A 24,085-nucleotide genomic window follows, 5' to 3' on the forward strand; every position below is an offset into this window, starting at 1 on the left:
CTTTATAAAAAACTAAATAAAATATTTTTGTAAAATCTTTTGTTTGCAATAACATTATTTATTTCAACAATTACAGAAAACAGCTTTGAATATTACTGACCATATCTAATGATCATTGCATGAGTGAAAAAGACATGAGAAGACATTCAGGTTTAACCTCGAAACCTAGGTGTGCCTCATCTGTGCTCATGTTGTCAAGATCTCAATAAACCAGTCAGAACATGTTTGATCTCTGTATGATTACGGGCTTATAAAATGTGTTCAGTGTAATATAATCAATGAGGAAGTTGGAAATTCAGACTGGACCTTGACCTACCACTGAAACATCACCACAGTAGATGATTATAATAAAATGACACAGTGACACAGTTTTAGATACAATGAAAACATTCAAGTCCATGTGAGGGTGTGAAATACTGAAACGTATACATCCCTTCATCACGCACTTCCAAAAAAAAAAAAAAAAAATGTAATAAAAAAATGTAATAAAAAAATTAAAAAGGGAAATACTTTACAATAAGGCTTCATTTGTCAGCATTAGTTAACATGAACAAACAATTAAACTTCTATAGCAATTATTCATAGTTACTCTCAATCTTTACTAATACAATTTTAAGATCAAAAGTTGCATTTGTTAACATAAATTGATGCACTGTGAACTGACATGAACATGACCATTTTAATTAAGCACCATTAACAAAAGATAATAAATGCTGTAAAAATATATTGTTCGTTGTTGTAGTTCAAGTTAGTTTATGCTAACAGTTAGTAATGTTAACATTTAAGACCTTATTGTAAAGTGTGACCAAAAAGGTAGAGAAACAGCAACGAATCCACATAAAACCTTTTCCACTGTATGGTTATAAGGCTTTGGAGCTAGAGAATAAAATGTCACTTGTGGAAAAGATGGAATCAGGATGCGAGACCCCTTTGGCTCTAACTGGGGACTTTATTTTTAAGAGTGCAGGTTAAAACATAGAAGGTCATTGTTAATCACATTGTAGAGAGAAGGTATTGAAGCAAGCACCTTTTGCAAGCGTTCCCTGGTACAGTCTTTTAGCACATTCATTTTTTCAGGAGTATAATTTCTGGTTATGATACTGTCTCGCATGAACTGATCATTAAACAGGAGTTTGCTCAAGCACTCTGTCTCTGCACAGTTGCCATAAGGATAATGTTCCTGCTCTGTACCTTCTGACAGACTGAAAAGCTGTGTACAGTTCATACATGGCTGTCTTTCCTTGTAAGAGTTTTCTTTCCAGTCCCTGAGGTATGCCTGGCATTGCATAGACTCGTGAAACTTTAAACTGTCACCCTGTTGCTGTTGGAATGACATTACTGCATACGACACATACTCATGCCACGTATTTACACATGAGGAATATATCATAACACTTTTGGCCTTCTCTGTCCTGCAACCCAGAGAAGCACCGAAATATTCATCGGATGTGCGTTGGCTATTGGAGCACACGCAAATGACGGTGGACTCCAGTGTGTAGTAGCGCTGGTTTTTGTTTGCTGGTCTTCCCAGAGGATACGGGAATTCCAGCTTTTCCATGAGACTGCAAAGCTCAGGCAGTACTCTGTCTTTTGTGCCATATGTAAGCTGCATCTAAAAACAGTAAAATAAGAATAATATTTAACAAGTAAAACATTGCTGGATTCAATGTTACTTTTTGGGGGAAATATTTGATTAAAATCCTACTAATGCACAACAAAAAGACAAATATATTTGCATAGCGTAATATGATTCTTACCATTTCTAACAGTATTGAGAAAGGCGTCCGCTTAGGTAGGTGACTCTTGTATTTCTTAAATGGCTCTGGAAATTCTCGTCTTACAGTCTCAGCCATCTTTGGAGATAAAATGTCTTCGGGAGTGAGACTGTCCTTATGAATGATCCCTAAAAAGAAGATGCTGTGGAGAATCTTGAAAAAAACCCCACAAAGATTAATAATTAGAAAATATGATAAACTTAGAAAGTGTTTTTGCCACATAAGAAATGTCAGAGCGATTGCTACCTGGCAAATATAGAGTTCATCCATGTGTATGTGTACATACCTCATTAACATGAGTTCTTAGTTTGTTTTGCTCTTTTTTAAATTCTTGCCATACATGACAAATTAACTGCAGTCTACAGGTTTTCAAGTTCTCCTTGTTAAACTCACTGATCTTCACAAAACCAAGTGGCATTTTTCTGATTGAGGAAAATGATTTAATTATATGATGGTCGTCTAGACTTTTATGTCATTAACATGTCATGCATAATTCATTTTTAGAGATTAAATAAATAGAACCTAGCTAGTTAAAAAATAATTAAATAAAATCAGCTTCTTACCTTTTTTCTCTATTCACAGCCATCATCATTCAGAAATGACTAACATGAGGAAGTGTCTGTTTCAAAAGCTTCAGCCTATCTGCGTTGTTTCATCTCCGCCCTCTTTTATTCGTACACATTCACCGATACCATATAAAAGCTTGAAATATACTCTTTAAATGCCAATTAAAATTCTTGAACAATTAAGAAATTCTTGGACATGAAATTAATTGAATTTTCCATGATTGTTCTGCAGTTAAAACAAACACATTTTGGAGTTAGTAAATAGATCAGCACTGTTCAAGATTTACAATTAAATTAGTATACATCCATTATACTTCAGAAAGAGGATTCAGGGACTGTGACTATAGACTATTGAATACTGTCTATATTGTATTAGTATAAATGGGTGTAGTATTTATGGTTTATTAAGTTACTGTCACGGTTGTTTCAGACAAAGGAGAGATTTAAGGTGAGGATCTAAAGGCAGTCTTTATTAAACATAATCAAAAAGTCTGAAGCGCAGGAGAACAGAAAACACACAGACACACAACCTTAACACTGACAATAATAGACCAAGAACTGAACTAATTATGTACAAAGGACAAAATAGGACTTAAAAATAAAAGTGGGGAGGTGATCAGTTAGTATGGAAATCAAAATCTTTGGAGACAGTTTGAAGAATTAAATGCATAATTTAAGGAATTCAAGAGTTTATTATAACATTTATATATAGAATGTAAGTAGGACATAACACATATCCATTCCAGGATTTATGACCATTTATAATTAATAATTTATAAATGATAATTTCATAAATTAAATTGTTCATAAATCATAAATTTGTTGTACAATGAATAAAATCCACACAGAGTATTTTAAAACTTAAGCCAAAAAGAATAGAAACCTAAAGCTACAAAACAAGGTGTGTCCTCTGTACACATTTGTTTGCGATGCAAACCGATTAGTAATGAAAAACATGTTGTCAAGACTACAGCGCACAAACCGGTTAGAACCGGTTCCAACTCTGATCATTTCACGTCTAAACTCTATGACTCATTCATTTAATCCATATATAGAAAATTGTGACTGAAACTTCTACAAGAAATGCAGATACTTCTCTTTGTGTGCTAAATCATGGGTTAAACAAATGAATGTCTACATTATTCATCACTGTGTTTCCGAAAGCAGGTATTGAAGCAAGCATCTCTCTTAATCGTGTCCAGCGGAATGGTTTCAGTTCTCCGTGTTGTAAACAAAAACCTAATAAATGTTATATAAAAGATCACCAGTCATCGTCCAAATCCTTTTTATTTAGAATGGTGAGCTGCAAGAATTTACAACCTATCCCAGAGACTAGAGACAATTTCTCCTGATGCTCCAAGTTTATTTTGGGTGATTTACTATCATACTATCGATATGTCGACTGTCACACAAGGAAAAATAGGACTTACAGGCGTGGTTGTATAGCCACCTTCCTGGACTCAGTTTCCCATGATCCTCTCTGCTCCATCACCTGATTGCACTTCCCTCGTCAACTTTCCCGCCATCCCTGGTTTTCCTGCACCTGTCTATTGTCATCAGCACTCCCTTTAAGTTGGACTCACTCCTTGCACTCCTTTGTCGGTTCTTATTGTTTGCTTAGATGTGTTTTGGTTGTTCCTGTCTCTTGTTAAATAAATAACCTATGTTGCTGAAGCCCGGATACCAGGGTCGGATTGGGACTCATTTTCAGCCCTGGAGTTTCATGCCTTAGACCGGCCCACTTTAATTCACGACTGACTATTAAAATAATGTAATTAAAACCTCAGTATATAAGTCTGCAATAGTGCACTGTTCTCTTTGTACAAAAAAAAAATATATATATAGCACAAAAAATGCTAAAATTTGATATACAAGGTATAGATATAGATCTTTGATATAGATCTTTATTAAAGTGGATTTAACATAAAATTTTGCTATTTTATATAAATGTAAATACTTAAATTATTACAAATTGAGGCAAATAAATAACACAAAATACCATAAATCCCCCAAAACTGCACAAATTTACAGTAAAATATAAAAGTATTACGTTTGTTTAATTATATTATTGGCCAATGTGTAATAGCATAGCAAGCAACATAACACAAGTGATAGGCCATATTTTATTATTTGCCTACTATTATTGCAATATGAGAAATAGCTGCATGCCTTTATCTTTTGCATGTTTTCCCCTCTTCCTTTATATTTATTTACGTTACTTAAATCGGCCTCCGGTGGCTTAGACCTTTTGCCTTACCATAATTTAGTGTTGATTTAGAACTTGTCCCGCTGTCCCTACAGACGTCACCTCATCCCTTCTTCTTGTATACTTTTGAGTGAGTTGTCTTCTCCGGGCGCACACTCCCAGTCCCTCCTGACCCGGATAATTTACCCATAGAGTGACATGATATCATTGATGTTACGTACAAATGAGCGGTAAAAACCAGATCGCGCATTCGTTTGTATATTTTTTCTTGCGCGGGTGCCCCGTGCTGCCGCCGGCAAGATGCCACACTGAGCCGTTGCCCATGTCGTCCAGGCCTAAATACGTCACTGACTGGTTTTAAGGAAAAAGTTAGGCTACTCAGCTTAGTACTTTTGCCTGCATCAACAGTTTCTAGAGCATCCATATTTCAACCAGTGCCATGACAACACCGGCCCTCGTGGCCAAATAAACTGACCGGCCCACCGGGAATTCTCCCGGTGCTCCCAATTAGCCAATCCGGGCCTGCCGGATACGTCTCATCTCTGCTGCAACCTTCACATATAACAATGTGATATGGAACTGTTAAAAATGCATAAACATCACGATCATTGTCTGATCATAGTGTTGTCTACCTTCGCCCTGTCTACCAGAGATTACTTGAAAGAGAGAAGCCCCAGGTAAAGACTGTTAAATTGTGGGACAATGATGGTATAACAGCTTTGCAGGGGTGTTTTGAATGCACCCAGTGGGAGGTCTTTGATAGTTCAGACATTAATGAACAGGTTGGGGCAGTTACTGATTATATAATTTTTTTGTGTTGATTCTGTTATCCCCTTTAAGATATGCAAAGTATTCTGAAATGATAAACCCTGGGTGTCTAAAGAATTAAAGACCCTTATAAAAAGATGACGGCAAAAAAAAACGGCATATAAATCAGAAGGATGAGGCAAACTTGAGAGATATACAGGGGCAAATTAAAAGGCAAAAGAGTCCTCCTTGACATGTGGAAATGCCAGACAAGCTTGGCAGGGGATTAAGACCATGACAAATGTACCCCATAAGGGAAGAGGTAACCCACCTCTGGTGTTACAAGGAAATGAGGAGCTGAAGATGGCCAATCAGCTTAACTCATACTTTTGTCATTTTGACAGTAGATGTGGGAACGCTGTTTCAGAGATGCCATAATTTTTGAAGATAAACTCTTCTGCTGGTTTTTATATTGATGAATTAGAGGTCAGTCAGACCGTTAAGAAGTGTAACCCTCATAAAAGTCAAGGCCCGGATAAAATATGCGGTAACGTTCTAAAACATTGTGCTGTTCAGTTAGTGCCAGTCTTTACTAATATCTTTAGAGTGTCTTATAATACTGGTATTGTACCTGCTCTATGGAAAACATCTACAATAGTTCCTGTGGCAAAAGTTTCTAGACCTTCAGGATTAAACTTTCGACCAATAGCACTTACATCCTTACTGAGTTTTGAGCGCTTAGTTAAAAAAAATACATTGTATCTCAAACAGCATCTTTTTGATCTCTTGCAATTTGCATACCAAGCCTCTAGGGGGATAGAGGATGCAGTCTTAACTGTTCTGCATTTGCTGCACTCTCACTTAGAGAAACAGGACTCATGCTAAAATTTTATTTGTGGACTTTTCATCAGCTTTTAATTATATTTCTCCTACTATTTTAGCTGATATTCTGGCAATTCTCACTTAAAACAAATTGATTACATGGGTGACTTACTTTCTCAGTCTTAGAACTCAGCTGGTAAAGTTAGGAGGATCTTTTTCTGATAAAATGATTACCTCAGTTGAATCAACCCAAGGATGTGTTTTATCTCCTTTACTTTTTATTTTATATACTAATTCTTGATCAAGTTCCTTTAAGAATAAATACATTATTAAATATGCACACAATACTGCTTTAGAAAGTCTTTTACATGATGGGGAGGAAAAGCATGGGCCTGTTTTGGACTTCTTTCTAATTTGGTGTGAAAAATCAAATCTTCCATAGAATACTTCAAAAACAAAATAGATGGATATTGATTTTAGAGATAAAAATACATTTCACCCTACATTAATTAATGGGGAGCCAATACAATTAGTTACAAACTATAAATACCTTGGTATAGTATTGGATAATAAGCTTAAATGGGTTTTGTGGACTTTACTCTTTAGTGGTGGTTTATGCTGTTGTGGTCATCTGCTCCACCGTCGGGGTCTTCAGTCCTGTCGGCTCTACTTTGGTCACCTTTATTTTTTTTTTATATAGTGCTTTTTACAATGTAGATTGTGTCAAAGCAGCTTTACATTGATAGCTGGTACATTATTTGGCAGACAAGCAGTTCAGGAACAACCTCTGTGGTCGTGTTGGTGCAGACAGGCAGATCAGGAACAACCTCTGTGGTCATGTCAGAGCAGACAGAAAAGTTGTGGATGACCTCCGTGTCAGAGCAGATAGAAAATTTGTGGATGACCTAAGAGGCTCTGGTGAGGCCGCCATATTATGAACAGACTATGGTGTGAACCCTTACAGAAAAAACACATGAACTTCACATGTGCAAAAACACATGTGGTCACATGTGACCACATGCACATGTGATTTTTGCACATGTGAAATTTAACATGTGAAAACATGTGAAAAGCACATGTGATCACGTGACAAAATGCACATGTGAAATTTAACGTGATCACATGTAAAAAAGCACATGTGTTCACATGTGATCACATGTTTTTCACATGGGAAATGTGTGCTTTTGGAACATTTACACATGTGAAACACATGTTTTCCCATGTGAAACCCATGTAAACATGTGTATATTCCCATGTGAAACCCATGAAATCACATGTGAAACATGTATAAAATAGCCATGTGAAACGCATACATTCCCATGTGAAAACCATGTAATCACACGTGAAATGTATATTCCCATGTGAAACCCATGTGATGGAATGTGAAACCCATAAAGTCTCATGTGAACCCCAAGTAATCACATGTGAAATGTATATTCCCATGTGATCACATGTTAAACCCTTATATTCCCATGTGAAACCCATGTAATCACGTGAAACGCATATTCCCATGTGAAAACCATGTGATCACGTGTTAAACCCTTAAATTCCCATGTGAAACCCATGTAATCACATGTGAAATGTATATTCCCATGTGAAACCATGAGATCACATGTGAAACATGTACATTCCCATGTGCGATCCTTGGAATAACATTTGAAACCCATCAACAATCATTTCTAACGAAACAACAACAGAAAATGATAGCATGTTCTTATGTAGGGCCTATAGCCATGTTTCCCAACATTAAAACAAACAATTCAAATTTATTTACAATTCTTTATTTATAAACAATTATTTTATTTAATTTCATTAGAAATACAAATGTGAATATGAATTTTTAAAACAAAAAAAGCAAAACCAAATATAAAAATATGAATTGTGAGTTTCTGAATGTGTGGAATGTCGTTTCAGTCCTCTGTGTCTCCTTCAGCAGGTTTCCTGTTTTGGGATAGTAAAACAATCAGATTAGGGCAGTGCAAACATCTATCCTGATAAAGTAAACTTAATAAATAAAGTAAACTATCCTGATAAAGTAAAGTTTTATTTATTTTCTTTATGGATTTCAGGATCGTATATGATATGTTATATTGGTAGTAGCCAATCATATCCTGTGCGCACCTACAGCATGCCCTCTAGAAGCCATCCAAAATGGGAGTTCTAATGACTCTAAGGATTTCTAGTGAGGTAAAAACATAGCATATAAAGATTTGTATCTGACTCAGAGTATTCTATTTATGTCTACGTATATGCAGGGTTCGTACGGGTGCTTGAAATCCTTGAAAGTGCTTGAATTTTGATGATGTGTTTTCAAGGTTTGAAAAGTGCTTGAATTTTGGATAAAGTGCTTGAAAATCCTTGAAATTGTAACTGTATTTCTTTTACAACAAATACCTATCTGTTTATTAAATGGAGAAATAAAATGGCGCGTTTATATTTTCGCCTGGCTCCGCATTGCGAGCATAGACCGTAAAATAGTGATGTGTCGTTCATGAACGATTCGTTCATTTTGAACGAGTCTTAAATATGACTCGGGACAACGAGTCATCTCAGAGAGCGATTCGTTCATTTTGTGTTGACCACGCATGCGCAACATCTCATAAGCATACTACGGGAAACAGAAAAGATTAGTTCATTTCTCGAGTCCGCGGGTCCGAGTCGTTCGTTCATCAAGTCACAGCTCCATATTAGGGCACGGATATGCAGTCTGTACTGGCGGAAACAGAAAAGATTAGTTCATCTCTCAAGTCCTCGGGTCCGAGTCGTTCGTTCAAGTCCCCATAGGCTGAATACAGAAACAGAAATGATTAGTTCATCTCTCGAGTCCTCGTTTATAATAATATTTATTTTAAATAATTTAAATAATAAAAACACCACATTTAACAATAAAAATATTCTTACACAAACAAGATGGAACTTTCTTTTTGTTCAGATGTTTATTGCAGACTTATTTTGATAATTTTATGATAATTCTTAAATATAGTAAAATATACAGTCTATAATCCGAATGTAATGTTGTATATTTTGCGAGACACTGGACCGGGAAGCGGTCACGTGACAAAAGAACGAGACTCGGACCCGAAGACTCGAGAGATGAACTAATCATTTCTGTTTCTGTATTCAGCCTATGGGGACTTGAACGAACGACTCGGACCCGAGGACTCGAGAAATGAACTAATCTTTTCCGTTTCCGCCGGTACAGACTGCATATCCGTGCCCTAATATGGAGCTGTGACTTGATCGGACTTGATGAACGAACGACTCGTACCCGCGGACTCGAGAAATGAACTAATCTTTTCTGTTTCCGTTACCGCATCGCATTGCTTGGGCTGTCACTGCCCAGACCACATCAGAGTCAGTCACTGACGTATCGACTGCGGAACTAACAACTCGAACAAGAGGTGCAAGAGGTGAACAGCATTCCGGGGAACAGCAGCCCTGCTGGAAAAACCAGCATAGACCAGCATACCAGCACCAGCATCCCATTCCAGCAAGACCAGCATATGTTGTGTTTTGGTGCTGGTTTGCTGGTGACCAGCACAGACCAGCATATGTTGTGTTTTGGTGCTGGTATGCTGGTCACCACCAGCATGGGATGCTGGTGCTGGTATGCTGGTGACCAGCATATGTTGTGTTTTGGTGCTGGTATGCTGGTGACCACCAGCATGGGATGCTTGTGCTGGTATGCTGGTCACCAGCATATGTTGTGTTTTGGTGCTGGTATGCTGGTCACCACCAGCATGGGATGCTGGTGCTGGTATGCTGGTGACCAGCATATGTTGTGTTTTGGTGCTGGTATGCTGGTGACCACCAGCATGGGATGCTTGTGCTGGTATGCTGGTCACCAGCATATGTTGTGTTTTGGTGCTGGTATGCTGGTGACCACCAGCATGGGATGCTTGTGCTGGTATGCTGGTCACTATTATTTATTTATTTTTTTTCCCCACAGGATTTGTTGGTCCCAAACCTATAAACTGTAGTGTACTCTAATGGGGTCAATATATATATATATATATATATATATATATATATATAAATTTTTTTTAAAGAAATTCACATTTTTATTCAGCAAGGATGCATTAAATTGACCAAAAGTGAGAGGAAATATTTCTGTTTCAAAAAAATGTTGTTCTTTTTTAACTTCTATTAAACAAAGAATCCTGAGAAAAAAAAAAAAAAAAAAAACTGAAGCAGCACAACTGTTTTCAACATTGATAATAATTAGAAATGTTTCTTGAGCATCAAATCAGCATAATAGAATTATTTCTGAAGGATCATGTGACACTGAAGACTGGAGTAATGATGCTGAAAATTCAGCTTTGATCACAGGAATAAATTACACTTTACTATATATTCACATAATAAAAAGTATTTTAAATTGTAATATTTCAATGTTACTGTTTTTACTGTATGTTGATCCAATGAACGCAGCCTTTGTGAACAGAAGATACTTTAAAAACATTAAAAATCTTATCGACCCCACACTTTTGAACATTAGTGTATGTTTAAGAGGCTTTACTTACTAGTCATTTGGTCCGACAGGAACTTTTTTATCCGCTCCAACTCTGCTATGGTGCAGGGCATCAACAGGGAAGGATCTAGGAACATAAACAATTTGTCACAGAGCCAACAATATTATTATTCAATGCCAGGTTCATTAAAAGAAAAGAAGCTACAGCAGGAAAAGAAGAATACACATAAACTGAATTTATGTTTTTTTGTTTACTTATTCATTAAATATTGCTCATACAGTGTCACTTACATTTGGATGTCAAAGCCTTCTTAAAACAAATTAAATAAATAAAAACTGTAAATTTGAGAAAATAAAAGAAGAAAATAACAGATGCATGGTATAGGTAAAAAATATTGTGGAAAAAATGGATATGGAGTTAATTGGTGAGTTTCACCTGTGTTTCCTTCCTGTCAGCAGGTTCCTTCAGAAATGCTGAAATCTTCTGAGCTTTCCCTCTGTTGTAGAGGGGTTATTTTGTCGCTGCTGAAATCACAGAACAATGTTTATCAATATTTGTTTACCATGAGAGATCAAAACGCTTTTGAAAACTTGTGCTCCCTGCAAGTTACGTCACCGATTAACAGTAGGCTACATTTACGTTTATAAATTAGCCAGCTTCTAATCACCCATAGACAGCAAAACCTTTACAAAACTATCAAAACCTCTACACATAAACCTCTACACATCATCTACACATAAAGATGTGATTAAAAGCCTAAACTATTATAAACAAATCGATCGTTAGAGTTAGCCTACCTCTTCTGAAAACGGGATGCTAACGGAGATGATAACGGAGTTTTTCGAAGACACTAAACTGTTTCTGTAAAGTAAATATTCAACATAAGTGTGTCAATTACATGTTAGAGAAGTGTCAAGAACAGTTGTGTGTGTTATTCGTGTGATTTTAGCGACTAAACTCACCTGAAAGAAGTGAAAACAACAGCGAGAGGCTGCTGTTTTTGCTGCTTGTCAGTTGTTGTTTCTCCGTTTCCATGGCAACTCTGCGCCGCTCCAGTGTTTGAAAGCGGTTCGGCGCGCACACGCATTAAAACACGTCACAGTCATGCAGCACTTACATAAATAAACATCTAGAATTAAAACATTACATAAAAAAAATCTCATTAATATTAAATCATGAATTTAAAACTCATTTTGTAGTTTTATGACCCTATAGGAGCAAAATGCCACCCCAGCATAGTGGGACAATTGTGGCACTTTTATAACTTAATAAGTGTGTAACTTTTATAACTTAATTATTTTATTTTTTTTTTTACAAACATTCAACCACGTTATTTTATTTGAAAGCGTGCCCATAGGCAGTTTTTTTATACCAAGTTTTTGATATAGATATTAAGTCAGTCTTAATATTTTTTATTCAGACTTTCAGATTTTTTAACTGTAAAAATAATATAAAATAAATACACACTTATCAAAAAAGATGTCCTGTAAGCGCTTAGTAGAAACTGGACCGATTATCGGCTTGCCACTGGTGTACCAACGGTGGCCCAGCAGCGGCAAACCGCTGGTGATGTGCCACCCAAAAAACGCTGTCAGATTGACGGCATTTTCAGATTGGTCGGCTTGCCGATGGTGTGCCGACGGTGGTCCGACCGTTTCAAGCCGCTGACTTTGTGCCGCCCAAAAAACGCTGGCGGACCGGCAGGTCATTGTTAGCTGGGTAATGAGCTAAAATAAAACAAGAAAATGCTGGTAGACCAGCATCACCAGCAGGACCATGCTGGTAGACCAGCATCACCAACAAGACCATGCTGGTTGACCAGCATCACCAGCAAGACCATGCTGGTAGACCAGCATCACCAGCAAGACCATGCTGGTTGACCAGCATCACCAGCAAGACCATGCTGGTAGACCAGCATCACCAGCGAGACCATGATGGTTGACCAGCATCACCAGCGAGACCATGATGGTTGACCAGCATCACCAGCGAGACCATGATGGTAGACCAGCATCACCAGCAAGACCATGCTGGTTGACCAGCATCACCAGCAAGACCATGCTGGTAGACCAGCATCACCAACAAGACCATGCTGGTTGACCAGCATCACCAGCGAGACCATGATGGTTGACCAGCATCACCAGCGAGACCATGATGGTAGACCAGCATCACCAGCAAGACCATGATGGTTGACCAGCATCACCAGCGAGACCATGCTGGTTGACCAGCATCACCAGCAAGACCATGCTGGTAGACCAGCATCACCAGCGAGACCATGATGGTTGACCAGCATCACCAGCGAGACCATGATGGTTGACCAGCATCACCAGCGAGACCATGATGGTAGACCAGCATCCCCAGCAAGACCATGATGGTAGACCAGCATCCCCAGCAAGACCATGCTGGTTGACCAGCATCACCAGCAAGACCATGATGGTAGACAGCATGTAAATGTTTTCCAATGCAAAAAAAAGTAAGATCTTGTTGACACTACCTGAAAATGCTCAAGACAGCACTATATACTATTTGCACAGCCATTCGAAAAATACAGTAAAGTTACACATTACTGTATTTAATGAGGTAACTGAGTACAAGACACTGAATATGTGTTTCATATTTTTACTGTATATGCTCTTTGCAATTCTAATTTGTTCACACTGCGGGCTAAAAATGCACCCTTATTTACAACAAGCATAAACTCCCTTTGGGTAGAGCTGTGCACATCTGTAAACAGTATTGCAGTATATTGGAATTGAACATACAACATACATAGTACTGTAATCATTCATGCTCCTCCAGACGTTCCTCTCTGGCCTCATAATTTCATCTACATCACAACTAGTTCAACATTTTTGTATGTAATGACTCAGGCAATGAAATGAGGACTATTAGTTTTACATGGAATAACTATTCAGCATTCACAAGTATAGTTAATTTTGACTGACATGACATAAGCAACTGATAATGTTATAAAACAGCAGAGTTGTATGAAAGCAATTGATGCATGTCCAAAAGCATTTGCAATTTGTTGGAAGGAATGAGAAACTGCTACTGTGATGTGCACAAATGACTAAATGTTGTGGTGGTTGAACTAACTGTTGTGCAAATGTAAATAGTGATGTGAGAAATGCACAAAAGCAACTGAGAAAAACTGTAACATAGATATCAATTTTAAACAAGATTAAAAGATCCAGTAAAATTGTCTGAACTTTCTGAAGCTGAAAATGTACAGTATTTGTGATGTGCTAACACAATTCACATATTAAAACATTACAACATGTGAAAATATATTCCACATGTGCTCCACATTATAACCTATAGGCTAGTAACATGTTTTCCATATGTGCCACTTGCTCCATTATGTTCAAACTTTGTTCACATGTGGTGACATGTTTTTCACATGTGGTGGTTCACATGTGGTGACATGTTGTCACATGTGGTGAAATGTTGTTCACATGTGGTGAAATGTTGTCACATGTGGTGAAATGTTGTTCACATGTGGTGAAATGTTGTTCACATGTGGTGACATGTTGCTCACATGTGATCATATAAGTTCACATGTGATCACATGTGGAAAACATGTGATCACATGTGAAGTTCATGTGTTTTTTCTGTAAGGGAAGACAACTGGAGTGGAAGACACTGAAAGCACAAGGCTACTGACCATCAGAACTGGCCATGCTGGTGACCATGGTGGGCCAAGCTCCATGGCCACTGGAGCATTTAACAACTGACAAAATAGTAGAAGCAATAAAATCAACATGAGTACAACAGTATGTAAGTGCTGTGTCAAGTCACAGTTTAATCAGTAAAATCAGCAAGGATTTTTTTTTTTTTTAAATACACAGATAGAAAGAGTAGAAATTGGAGAAAGATAAATAAAAATAAGTGCTTACAGCTTACTGGGTCAAGTGCTGACGAAAAAGATATGTCTTTAGCAGTTTTTTTGAAAATGGCTAAAGACTCAGCTGCTCGGATTGAGCATGGCAGGTCATTCCACCAGCCAGGAACAGACCCGGAGAAGGTCCGTGAGAGTGATTATGTGCCCTTTTAGGATGGCACCACAAGGCGCCATTCACTTGCAGAACGCAAGCTTCTGGAGGGCACATAAGTCTAAAGTAGTGAGTTTAGGTATAGTGGTGCAGAGCCAGCGGTCGTTCTGTAGGCAAACATCAGAGCCTTGAATTGGATGCGAGCAGCTACTGGCAGCCAATGCAGACTGATGAAGAGAGGAGTGACGTGCACTCTCTTCGGTTCGTTAAAGACCAGTCTTGCTGCAGCATTCTGGATCAGTTGTAGAGGCTTGACAGTGCATGCTGGAAGTCCAGTCAAGAGAGCATTACAATAGTCCAGTCTGGATAGAACAAGAGCTTGGACAAGAATTTGTGTGGAATGTTCCGATAGGAAGGGTCTAATCTTACTGATGTTGTACAAAGCAAATCTGCAGGACCAGTCCATTGTTGCAACATGATCTGTGAATCTTAAATAATCATCCATCACCACTCCAAGGTTCCTGGCTGTCCTGGAAGGAGTAATGGTTGATGACCCAAGTTGAATTGAAAGGTTATGATGAAGTGTTGGGTTGGCACCGACCACAAGCAGTTCCGTTTTTGCAAGGTTGAGTTGAAGTGAAGTTATGCTGTGTCATCAGCATAACAGTGTTAGGAAAAACCATGTTCCTGAATGACAGATCTTAGTGATGACATGTAGATGGAAAAGAGAAATGGTCCAAGCACTGAGCCCTGAGGTACCCCAGTAGCAAGATGACGTGACTTGGACACCTCACCTCTCCAGGATACCCTGAAGGACCTACCTGAGAGGTAAGACTCGAACCACTGGAGTGCGGTTCCCGAGATGCCCTTCGACATGAGGGTTGACAGGAGGATCTGGTGGTTGACTGTGTCAAAAGCAGCAGACAGATCCAGCAAGATGAGTACTGATGATTTTGAAGTCGCTCGTGCCAGTCTCAGGGCATCAGTGACTGAGAGCAGGGCAGTCTCAGTCGAGTGGCCACTCTTGAAGCCAGACTGGTGGTTGTCAAGGAGGTTGTTCTGTGTGAGATAAGTAGACAATTGGTGAGTGGGGATAGGGTCTAGCGGACAGGTAGACCCTAACAAGGTTGGACAAGATGAGCCTAACAAGGTTAATTGTTATAGGAACACACAAGGGTAACTTACAATGAAAGAGCTTTTACCCAAAGAAACTTAGTGTTAAAGAGGTCATATAATGCTTTTTAACTTTTTCATCTTTAGTTAGTCTATAATGTTGCTGTTTGAGCATAAAAAAGATCTGCAAGGTTACAAAGCTCAAAATCCACTCCAAAGGGAGATATTTTATTTAACAGAATCCACAGAATCAAGAACTACAATGGCTCATTTGGGCTACTATGTGTTTTTTCTGGATCTTGTGAAGTCAAAATGTTACTCATTTAAATAATCTCCACCCACAGAATTTGCAAAAAAGGGGGTGAGGCCTGGTTGAGCTGTGCTAGAGAAGATGAAGAGTGTTGTCATGGTTTTTTCCACCCCAGAAAAAAGTTTGTCCTAAGGTAGATGAACTTAGAGTGGTTAAGATGTATTTTTAACACTATTCCTGAACATTATAATCCTAACGTTTGTCTGTTCTGCAAATTTTTACAGAGAACAGCTTCCAGAACCTAAGAGAATACAATGCAGGCTATGCACAACAGCTTCTCCTGAAAGACGCTGCTGTTCCCATGTTGTTGGGACGGTCTGTTGTTTATGGATCACAACTTGTAAGTATGTCATATTATTTGTAGTGGTGTTTTCTGTTGACATATAGGGCAACAGGAGAGTTTCACTACTTAGGACACTCACCTATTGTAAAGATTCGTCTGAAGGCCCAGTGAGGAGAACATAATTAGTCTTCATTTTGCTTCTACTATCGGGTAATGTCCACCCCAACCCGGGACCAACATTTGCTCATGTGCACAGTCTGATAAATAAAATGGATTCTTTAAGTGTTTGGGACGATTTGACCAATAAAGATATAATGGTCTTTACTGAGACTGGTTAAAAGCATCTGTTGTGAATTCTTTATATTATGTTTTTTTCTGTATTATCTGCTGCTGTGTTCTGAATCTGTTAAGGGTTTGTAGTAATTATTCTACATATGAAAATAACGTATTACGCAAGTCGTAGTGAATACAGTTTTGGCGTAAGTGACGCATACTCCGTTGTGCATACGGAGCCGTCAGTATATGACGCATTTTCCACCCGTGCATCATCTTTGATTGCAGGACAAAGTTATTGACAAAGTAAGTTTATTTCCTGATTATATGTTTGTCATACTGGATGTTTATAATACCGAGACGATCTCTTAACATTAAGCCGCGGGTGTTTTGCGATCATTGATTATTCGTTGGTCATGTGAAACGCACGTGAAAGTGCCGTTAGCATCGCGGCTTGTATTGCTATGACCATACTTAGTTTAAGTATGTTTATAATTCTATATATTCTATATTTGTTATACTTTAAAACAATGAGGACGCTGTTGATGTCTCTCAAGTTATTTATATGCTCTTATATATTGTTTACTTGATTGTTATTCTGCTAGTCATACTTTAAGAGCTTTTATATTTGTTAATTAGCGAGTTTACTCGTTTATACAACATTATGTGAATATTTCTGTTTGATATTTAGTTATTTACTACTGTTTATTTATTAATTAATTACAGAAACTACCTCCAATGCATAATATGTGTATATGGTGAAACCCTGCACGAAATAAAAGGTGGAAAAGATATGATGACTCCTACTCCCTGATCAGAGTGCTGAAGTGGTTAAGACCATTAAAGAACCGCCATTCAGTGGGGCAATCCCCAACAGCATCAGTAACAAACAACATAGTTAACATCGATGCATACAATGTCTTAATAATAATAATAATTAATTCCTTACATTTATATAGCACTTTTCTGGGTACTCAAAGCGCTTTACATATTGAAGGGGGAATCTTCTCAACCCCCACCAATGTGCAGCATCCACCTGGATGATGGATGGCAGCCATACTGCGCCAGAACGCCCACCACACACCAGCTTATTGGTGGAGAGGAGACAAGAGTGATGAAATCAATCAGTGTATGGGGGTGATTAGGAGGCCATGATGGATAGAGGCCAATGGGCAAAGTCTTCAAGTCTGACCATGCAAAGGAGGAGTTGCATATATACATGGAATATACCTGCATACATTCATTCAGCTAATCAAATGGCTTTAAATAAAACTAATTCTTCTATTCAGTCCTGACATTATAGTGGTTGAAAGTTACTGTCTTCAGTGGCATTTTATTTTCATCTTACCTCAATAAAGTAGCTATTTATAAGCGCAGTGCTGTTTTGTTTACAGCAGTAACCAAGGAAACACTGTATCACTGCTCTTCCATAAGCGCCACCTGCTGTTAGAGAGTGAATTTGCGTCACATTCCGCCTGTCTACTTTTGTTTCATGGTTTTTGTGTGAAGCATATAATTTCACAAACACAAAGTCAGACCATTCTGTTTTTGACTGATAGAATTTTTATTTGATAGTTAAAAGATTAAAACATTTTGCCAACATGAGGTATCATGCCACAGTCAGTCTTTTTACATCAGTGCAAAACTAAGGTATGCAGATTAAAGGAACACTCTTCTGCGTAATATCATTGCTCCTGCTGCACCCATGGTACGGCAGCAAAGTTCCTTTATTATTACGCCTGAATGAGAGTATAGTTCCCAGCCATATCAGCCAAGAGAAGCGCAACTTTTCATTTTCCATCAGTCTTAGTACATGATGTAACTACAGAAGAGTCAAGTTTTAAATAGGAAAAATATCGAAACTCTTTGGTCATTTTTGAGCGAGATGCTAACGGTCTAATCAGATTCAATGAACTATGCTAAGCTATGCTAAAAGTGGTACCGCCAAACCTGGAGATCGGCTGAATGGATTCGAAAATGGTAAAACTCAACTGTTTAACTCTAGGGGAGTTGGAAAATGAGCCTATACTTTTAAAAAGTGGAGTGTTCCTTTAAGACAACTATTCATCAGCATGCATTGATTAATCCCATGTTGTAGCCCCACCCAAAAGAAAAAAAAAGAAAGAAAGAAAGAAAAGAAAAATAAGAGGTGCAAAATCTGTGCTGGTGTGACCAACTGAGAAACTGGCATTGACATTTGTGTCACACATGAACTCTGATTAACCAAACACACATATAGTATGAATAAACACATAAAGAACATCCTAACCTGAACCTAAACTGAAGCCTGTATGAATAAAATGCATTTCACAGTGTCCACAAATGGCGGATGATCTACGCATTTTCAATATCTTCATAAACCGGAACATTTATACACAAAAGCCACACCTGTTAAAATACGAAAAATTGAGGAGACGGGAGCAAACGTGTCGCACATAATCCCCAGCAATTGTGAGGAGTCCTCAGCTCATTTTCAAAATAAGAGTACCGATCTCACTCAGCAATAAACAATGACTTACACCTGACATTTTTCAGCTTCCTGTTACATTTGACAAATACAATATGAAAAATAGTATATAAAAAATAAACTTTTTCTTCCACAATCACAATACCCAAACACAATACCCAAAATACTTTAGGGTGTCACAGTAACAAGAAATAAGGAGGTGGGATGAGGGAAGCATATGACCAACACAAACAAAGACAGAGCTCAAGCACAAGACAAAGAAACATTACGAGACAAAACAGATAAGACTGTGAGAGCAGGATCCCGACATCTCCACCTTGCAATTGCACATTAATAAATGTTCTTGAATTCTTTGTTTTGTGCTTGAAGTGAAATTCTCTGAACACACTTGTTTTTGCATATGAACCTGTTAAAAAAGAAAGAAAAAAAGGGAAGGTCAAAGGTCAAACTTAGTAAACATTGACATTTGGCTACTATTATTACACAACATGTATTCATGACAATAAATAAATGTAAAAGAACAATCTGTAATCTTACATTACAGCTCTGTGTGTTTAGAAATTCATACTCCAGAGATTGTCTGAACTCCTTGTGTAATTTCTTCATTTTTTTGACCTCGTCACTTTCCATCATTTCATGGTATTCTTCTGCAGTCTGTGAAACAAACATATGAATATGCTTAAATACTGAATATAGTCAACATGATATATAGATATTGACTATCTAACCACTTCAAAATATCTGGAACATGAATGTTCATCATTCTGGTTTCATCTTATGACTTGATCTGAGTGATACCTGAATTTGATTGGCTGTTCCAGTACAGTCCAACAGCACCAGGACTGTTCAGTGTTTGTGTCACAACTCATATCATAGTTTTTATCTGTGCTTTACACACTTTTTAGCATCAAGTAACTGTTTTATGAGTGAGTCAATGAATCTCAAAAATATGAATTCACTGTTGCTCAGAGACATAGTTACTCAAACCTCTTCTTCACTGAAATGTTATAAATGTATGTTGGTACAGCGTATGACCTCACCGGCTCTTCAAAACATTCTCCAAGCTTGAAGGTTTCCATTCCAGGGAAAACCATCTGGCATTGGAGCAGGTCCCTCAAATTCACGGCTACGAGGTGCAAAAGCTCATCCTCGTAGGCAAAGACCCTTCCATCTTCACCCAACAGAAGCACCAACTGCAGACCAAACGCGTCACATGGGAAGTCATCAATGGCACCAATCACCTCCATTTCCGTCCGTTCTGGCAGGTAATAATCTTTCCAGGCTTCAAGCTGTTCTTCATCCCCTTCGTACACGGTTCCTTCCTGCCCACAAATTCTCAGAGCAGAACCTCTCGGTTTCAGGAGTGGGATCTTCACGTCACGATTACGCTTTACAAAGTTTGCAATCCCACTGAGGTCCACGACATCTAATGCAAAATTATTAGTAGTTAATAACAGATTAGAAATAACGAGAAATAACATGCAGACAAGGACATTTATGAGGTGTTATAGTATGCAGCAAGTGTGCAACAGTGAGTTTATTTCAACTTTTGTACACAGAATGTAAATTACACACAGATTTCATGAATCTCTATCAATCAGTTTTATTTCAAGTTTTGTAAAGTGTCCAGGAATAAGAGGTACGGATGAATCCTATTAACCATATCATAAATCATCTCACGCTCGTTGTCTTGATTGTGACTCTTCGTCCCTCAAAAGAGAAGTCTTCACACTCTTGCTTGAATCCTGATGGATCTGCCAGTGAATAAGTCCAGAACACATCATGATATTCACGAGATTTGTGCAATGTCTTCTTGTCCAGTAGCCTTGTTACTTCTCATCCGCATTTCCCTCTTCATGAACAGGGACAGATCCTATTCTTGCTCTCCAATTTGAGATTCATTTGTTCTTTTCTTTCTATTATTGAACCGCTTCACACATCTGACTGAACAGCGTTATAGACAGGGAATAATACTGAAACCGTATGTGCTGTTTAAATTCATTTGTAATCAGAAATAAGCCCAAGTGTTATTTACATATGATAACACCAGTGAATATGATGCTTTGTGTGTTTCTGACGTCAGTCATTTATATTAAGTGTACTGAGGGTCACCTTTCTTCCACTTGAGCCATTTGATGCCTTGGTCTCTTTATGAAGATTTGTTGGAGAAGCTCATGTTCGTCCAAGTGCTGATCCAGGTGGGACGCGTCTTCTCTAGCCGAGGTTTGCTGCGATCGCAGGTTCTTCCGAATGTAAGAGGCATGTTTGGGAATCTCTCTCAATTTACAGTAATACTCTGTATAGACGCTCTGTGCAAATGCCACAGATCTTGTTACTGGTCAAGATCTGCTTTCAGTATTTGCGCACGTGCTCTACACAGTCCCATTACTACAAAATGGGAGTCTCCAAAACATGACAACATTGTCGTCGATCAGCGGGCGATTCTTTCTTTAACGCAGTGTGTCTGTCAGTGAACAGCACATGGTCCATTACAGCTTCAAACACTGAGAGTAATGGCAGCTTGAAATCTCATGAATCCTTCTGTTACAACTAGCCATCTTAAAAGAGTTTAATGTTTATATTTTCTTTTCATTACACTTATTTGAATGAGAATTCACCTCCTCATGAGATATTTAAAGAAAAAAAAAAATGCTGGTAAAACAAGAGAATATAACAGCTTATCCAAGCTAAGACATTTTTAACTTGTCCTTACCTTCTTTAATGAATGACAAAAATTCCTGCTTGATTTTTTCAGGGGATCTAATAGAAAAAAATAGGTCGGATGAGATTTTATAATACTCATATGTTTATGATATAATTGCCAATGTAGAGGTTATGGCCATATGTACAAATATAGCAGAATGAGAACAATATATTTTACATATGAAATCCATAAGCTGAGGAACTTTAATGTTAATGATTAGGCCTAAGTGTTACTAGGTGGAGAAGTAAGAGGGCAACATTAGATATAAATTATGCACAGTGTGAGTAGCAACTGATAGCAAAAATGAAATACATACATACATAAACAAAATGAACATTTAATTGGGAAATGGCACATCCATCCCTTTGTTTATAGCTAGAAGACTCAATGCACCAGTTCCCTTGTTCCCACCCCATCCTTCAAAATGAACAGTGATGGCGCTATTCTGCACTTACTTGTTTGTCATGCTTCAAACTGTTTTCAAGACTTCTTAAAGTTGTTCTACATTAAAAAAACAAACAAACAAACAAACAAAAAATCAAACAATTTAATTCTTTATAATGATTTGGTTATGAACATTTAGTAATAGAAGACCATAGCTTTTATTTGATTAATTATTTAAAAGGAAATATTCAGCTGCATGCTCTATTATTTAGATCATCATTAGAATTAGAATATTTTTGGAGAAAAAAAAAAAGCTATTACTATATATTTTTTGCACTCAGAAAAAAAAAATGTAAAGAAGAATTGACTGTCAAACAGAGTATTTGGATTTGAATGACTAGATAACTTTCATGTGAATTATGAATCATACCTGGTTCAGGAAGGGGGCGGGCTGGGTGTTGTGGAAATTGTCCTAGATTACAATAATAATTGCAATATTTTAATAATATCAGTGAATCCTATTCTAGGCCTTTTGATATGTTTTGGTATCTGCTACTTTTTTTTGTTTTTTACTTTTTATTTGATTAGAACCACATTTCAGTCATTTCAAACTACAAAATCAATGTTCTTCCTTCATGTAACTTTCACATAAACTTCATGTAACAATGTTCAGTTTGATCTGTAGAAAGTTAGGGTATAATATAAAAATTTACTTCGTAATATAGAAATATACGACTTGTTTTGTTTTTCATTCAGTGTGACTAACTTTAAATTGCACATGCAATATAGTTTTTATAGCAACTACTCAAAATGACACAAGTCTAAGGTACATCAAACATACAAACCTGGCAGAAAAGTTGAGAATGTGTGCAGTGGATGAGGCACAGTCGACTGGACACAGTCCTGCAATATCAGAATACAATGCATAAAAGAAAAAATCAAAACATACTGTATGCGTCTCTTAGATAAATCACTTTTATATTTCCGATATATTTAAAAAATAGACTGGCAACATAATTTGATAACAACAAAATCTTATATTGCAGGTGCACTGGGTTCAGTATATTTGTATAAAATTGAAATGCAGTTACTGCACTTCCTTAAACATGTTTCTCAACTCATATACATGACAAGATGAAAACTAGCACTGCTTGACAACTCAAATGTCACTGAAAAACCGGTTCTGCCTGACAGACTGGTCACAAGGAAACAATGTGAACTCTGTTTTCTCTTTCTCTCTTTTTTACAAGCTGCCTATCGTTTCATTTTCCAGAATTTCCGTATTATGTCAGTAATACATGTAATAAAGGCAGAAACAAAGATACAGAATGTTTTATCAGGTATAGGCCATCCTAAAATGTGTTTTGTGTAAAATAAATAACAAAAATTTGTATTTAATACAAAAATAATATTTAGTATGAACTTGATGCGACTGCATTCGGTCTCACCAACAGCTTTCGCAAAGTTCAGGCTTAGCACCCACAAGTAACTAAACACTATACACTGTGTTTTATATTTTAGATATCTGTAATGCCCCCAATGATGTTCACTATCAAACAAGCTATTTATCGTTTTTATCAAAAACAAAGAAATGATGTCTTTGATTGGTTTGCTATAGAGTAGACAAAGGATTATACAAAATATGTAGGATCTATTTAAAAATGTAAAAACTTACCCAGCTTTTCTCACAGGACAATTTTTGGTGATAAGCTGTACACTATAAAAATCTATGGGTGGTTACAAGAAAAAAAGCCTCAGAGGGTGTGGTTGTTTTCCAACCAGTTTTCACGAAGGTGGAGCTCCAGAAAGGTGAGGTGCGCATGTGTTGGTAATTTTCCATCCAGAAACACATGCAAAATCACATTGACGTCACCTGTTGCTTAGGATTCACATATCTGAACAGTACAGGAGGAATTTCCTACACCCAACATAATTTGTTGTTATATCTTTATGACATTCATTTTCCAGCCAAAC

General features: G+C 37.5%; 2 protein-coding genes and 1 long non-coding RNA gene across 3 annotated transcripts; all 3 read right to left on the reverse strand.

The window, feature by feature from the left end:
* Positions 1-55: 55 nt before the first annotated feature.
* LOC137014745 (uncharacterized) lies at positions 56-2,403 on the reverse strand. The gene is made up of 4 exons (XM_067379254.1): positions 2,339-2,403; positions 2,062-2,197; positions 1,758-1,928; positions 56-1,612 (listed from the first exon to the last, which is right to left on the reverse strand). Exons 1-4 carry the CDS (start codon positions 2,365-2,367, stop codon positions 956-958), a joined length of 993 nt encoding a protein of 330 aa, XP_067235355.1. The 5' UTR covers positions 2,368-2,403; the 3' UTR covers positions 56-955.
* Positions 2,404-7,993: 5,590 nt separating this feature from the next.
* On the reverse strand, positions 7,994-11,800 carry LOC137014812 (uncharacterized). The gene is made up of 5 exons (XR_010893896.1): positions 11,551-11,800; positions 11,386-11,449; positions 11,024-11,112; positions 10,640-10,714; positions 7,994-8,057 (listed from the first exon to the last, which is right to left on the reverse strand). It is a non-coding gene; the product is annotated as an uncharacterized lncRNA (long non-coding RNA).
* A 6,337-nt stretch (positions 11,801-18,137) lies between these two features.
* Positions 18,138-23,840, reverse strand: LOC137014793 (uncharacterized). The gene is made up of 8 exons (XM_067379316.1): positions 23,787-23,840; positions 22,957-23,014; positions 22,542-22,583; positions 22,183-22,228; positions 21,737-21,783; positions 20,064-20,449; positions 19,561-19,677; positions 18,138-19,429 (listed from the first exon to the last, which is right to left on the reverse strand). Exons 4-8 carry the CDS (start codon positions 22,191-22,193, stop codon positions 19,289-19,291), a joined length of 702 nt encoding a protein of 233 aa, XP_067235417.1. The 5' UTR covers positions 22,194-22,228; positions 22,542-22,583; positions 22,957-23,014; positions 23,787-23,840; the 3' UTR covers positions 18,138-19,288.
* Between the last annotated feature and the right edge of the window lie 245 nt (positions 23,841-24,085).

Source organism: Chanodichthys erythropterus, chromosome 3 (genome assembly GCF_024489055.1).
Source record: "Chanodichthys erythropterus isolate Z2021 chromosome 3, ASM2448905v1, whole genome shotgun sequence".
Taxonomy (NCBI): domain Eukaryota; kingdom Metazoa; phylum Chordata; class Actinopteri; order Cypriniformes; family Xenocyprididae; genus Chanodichthys; species Chanodichthys erythropterus.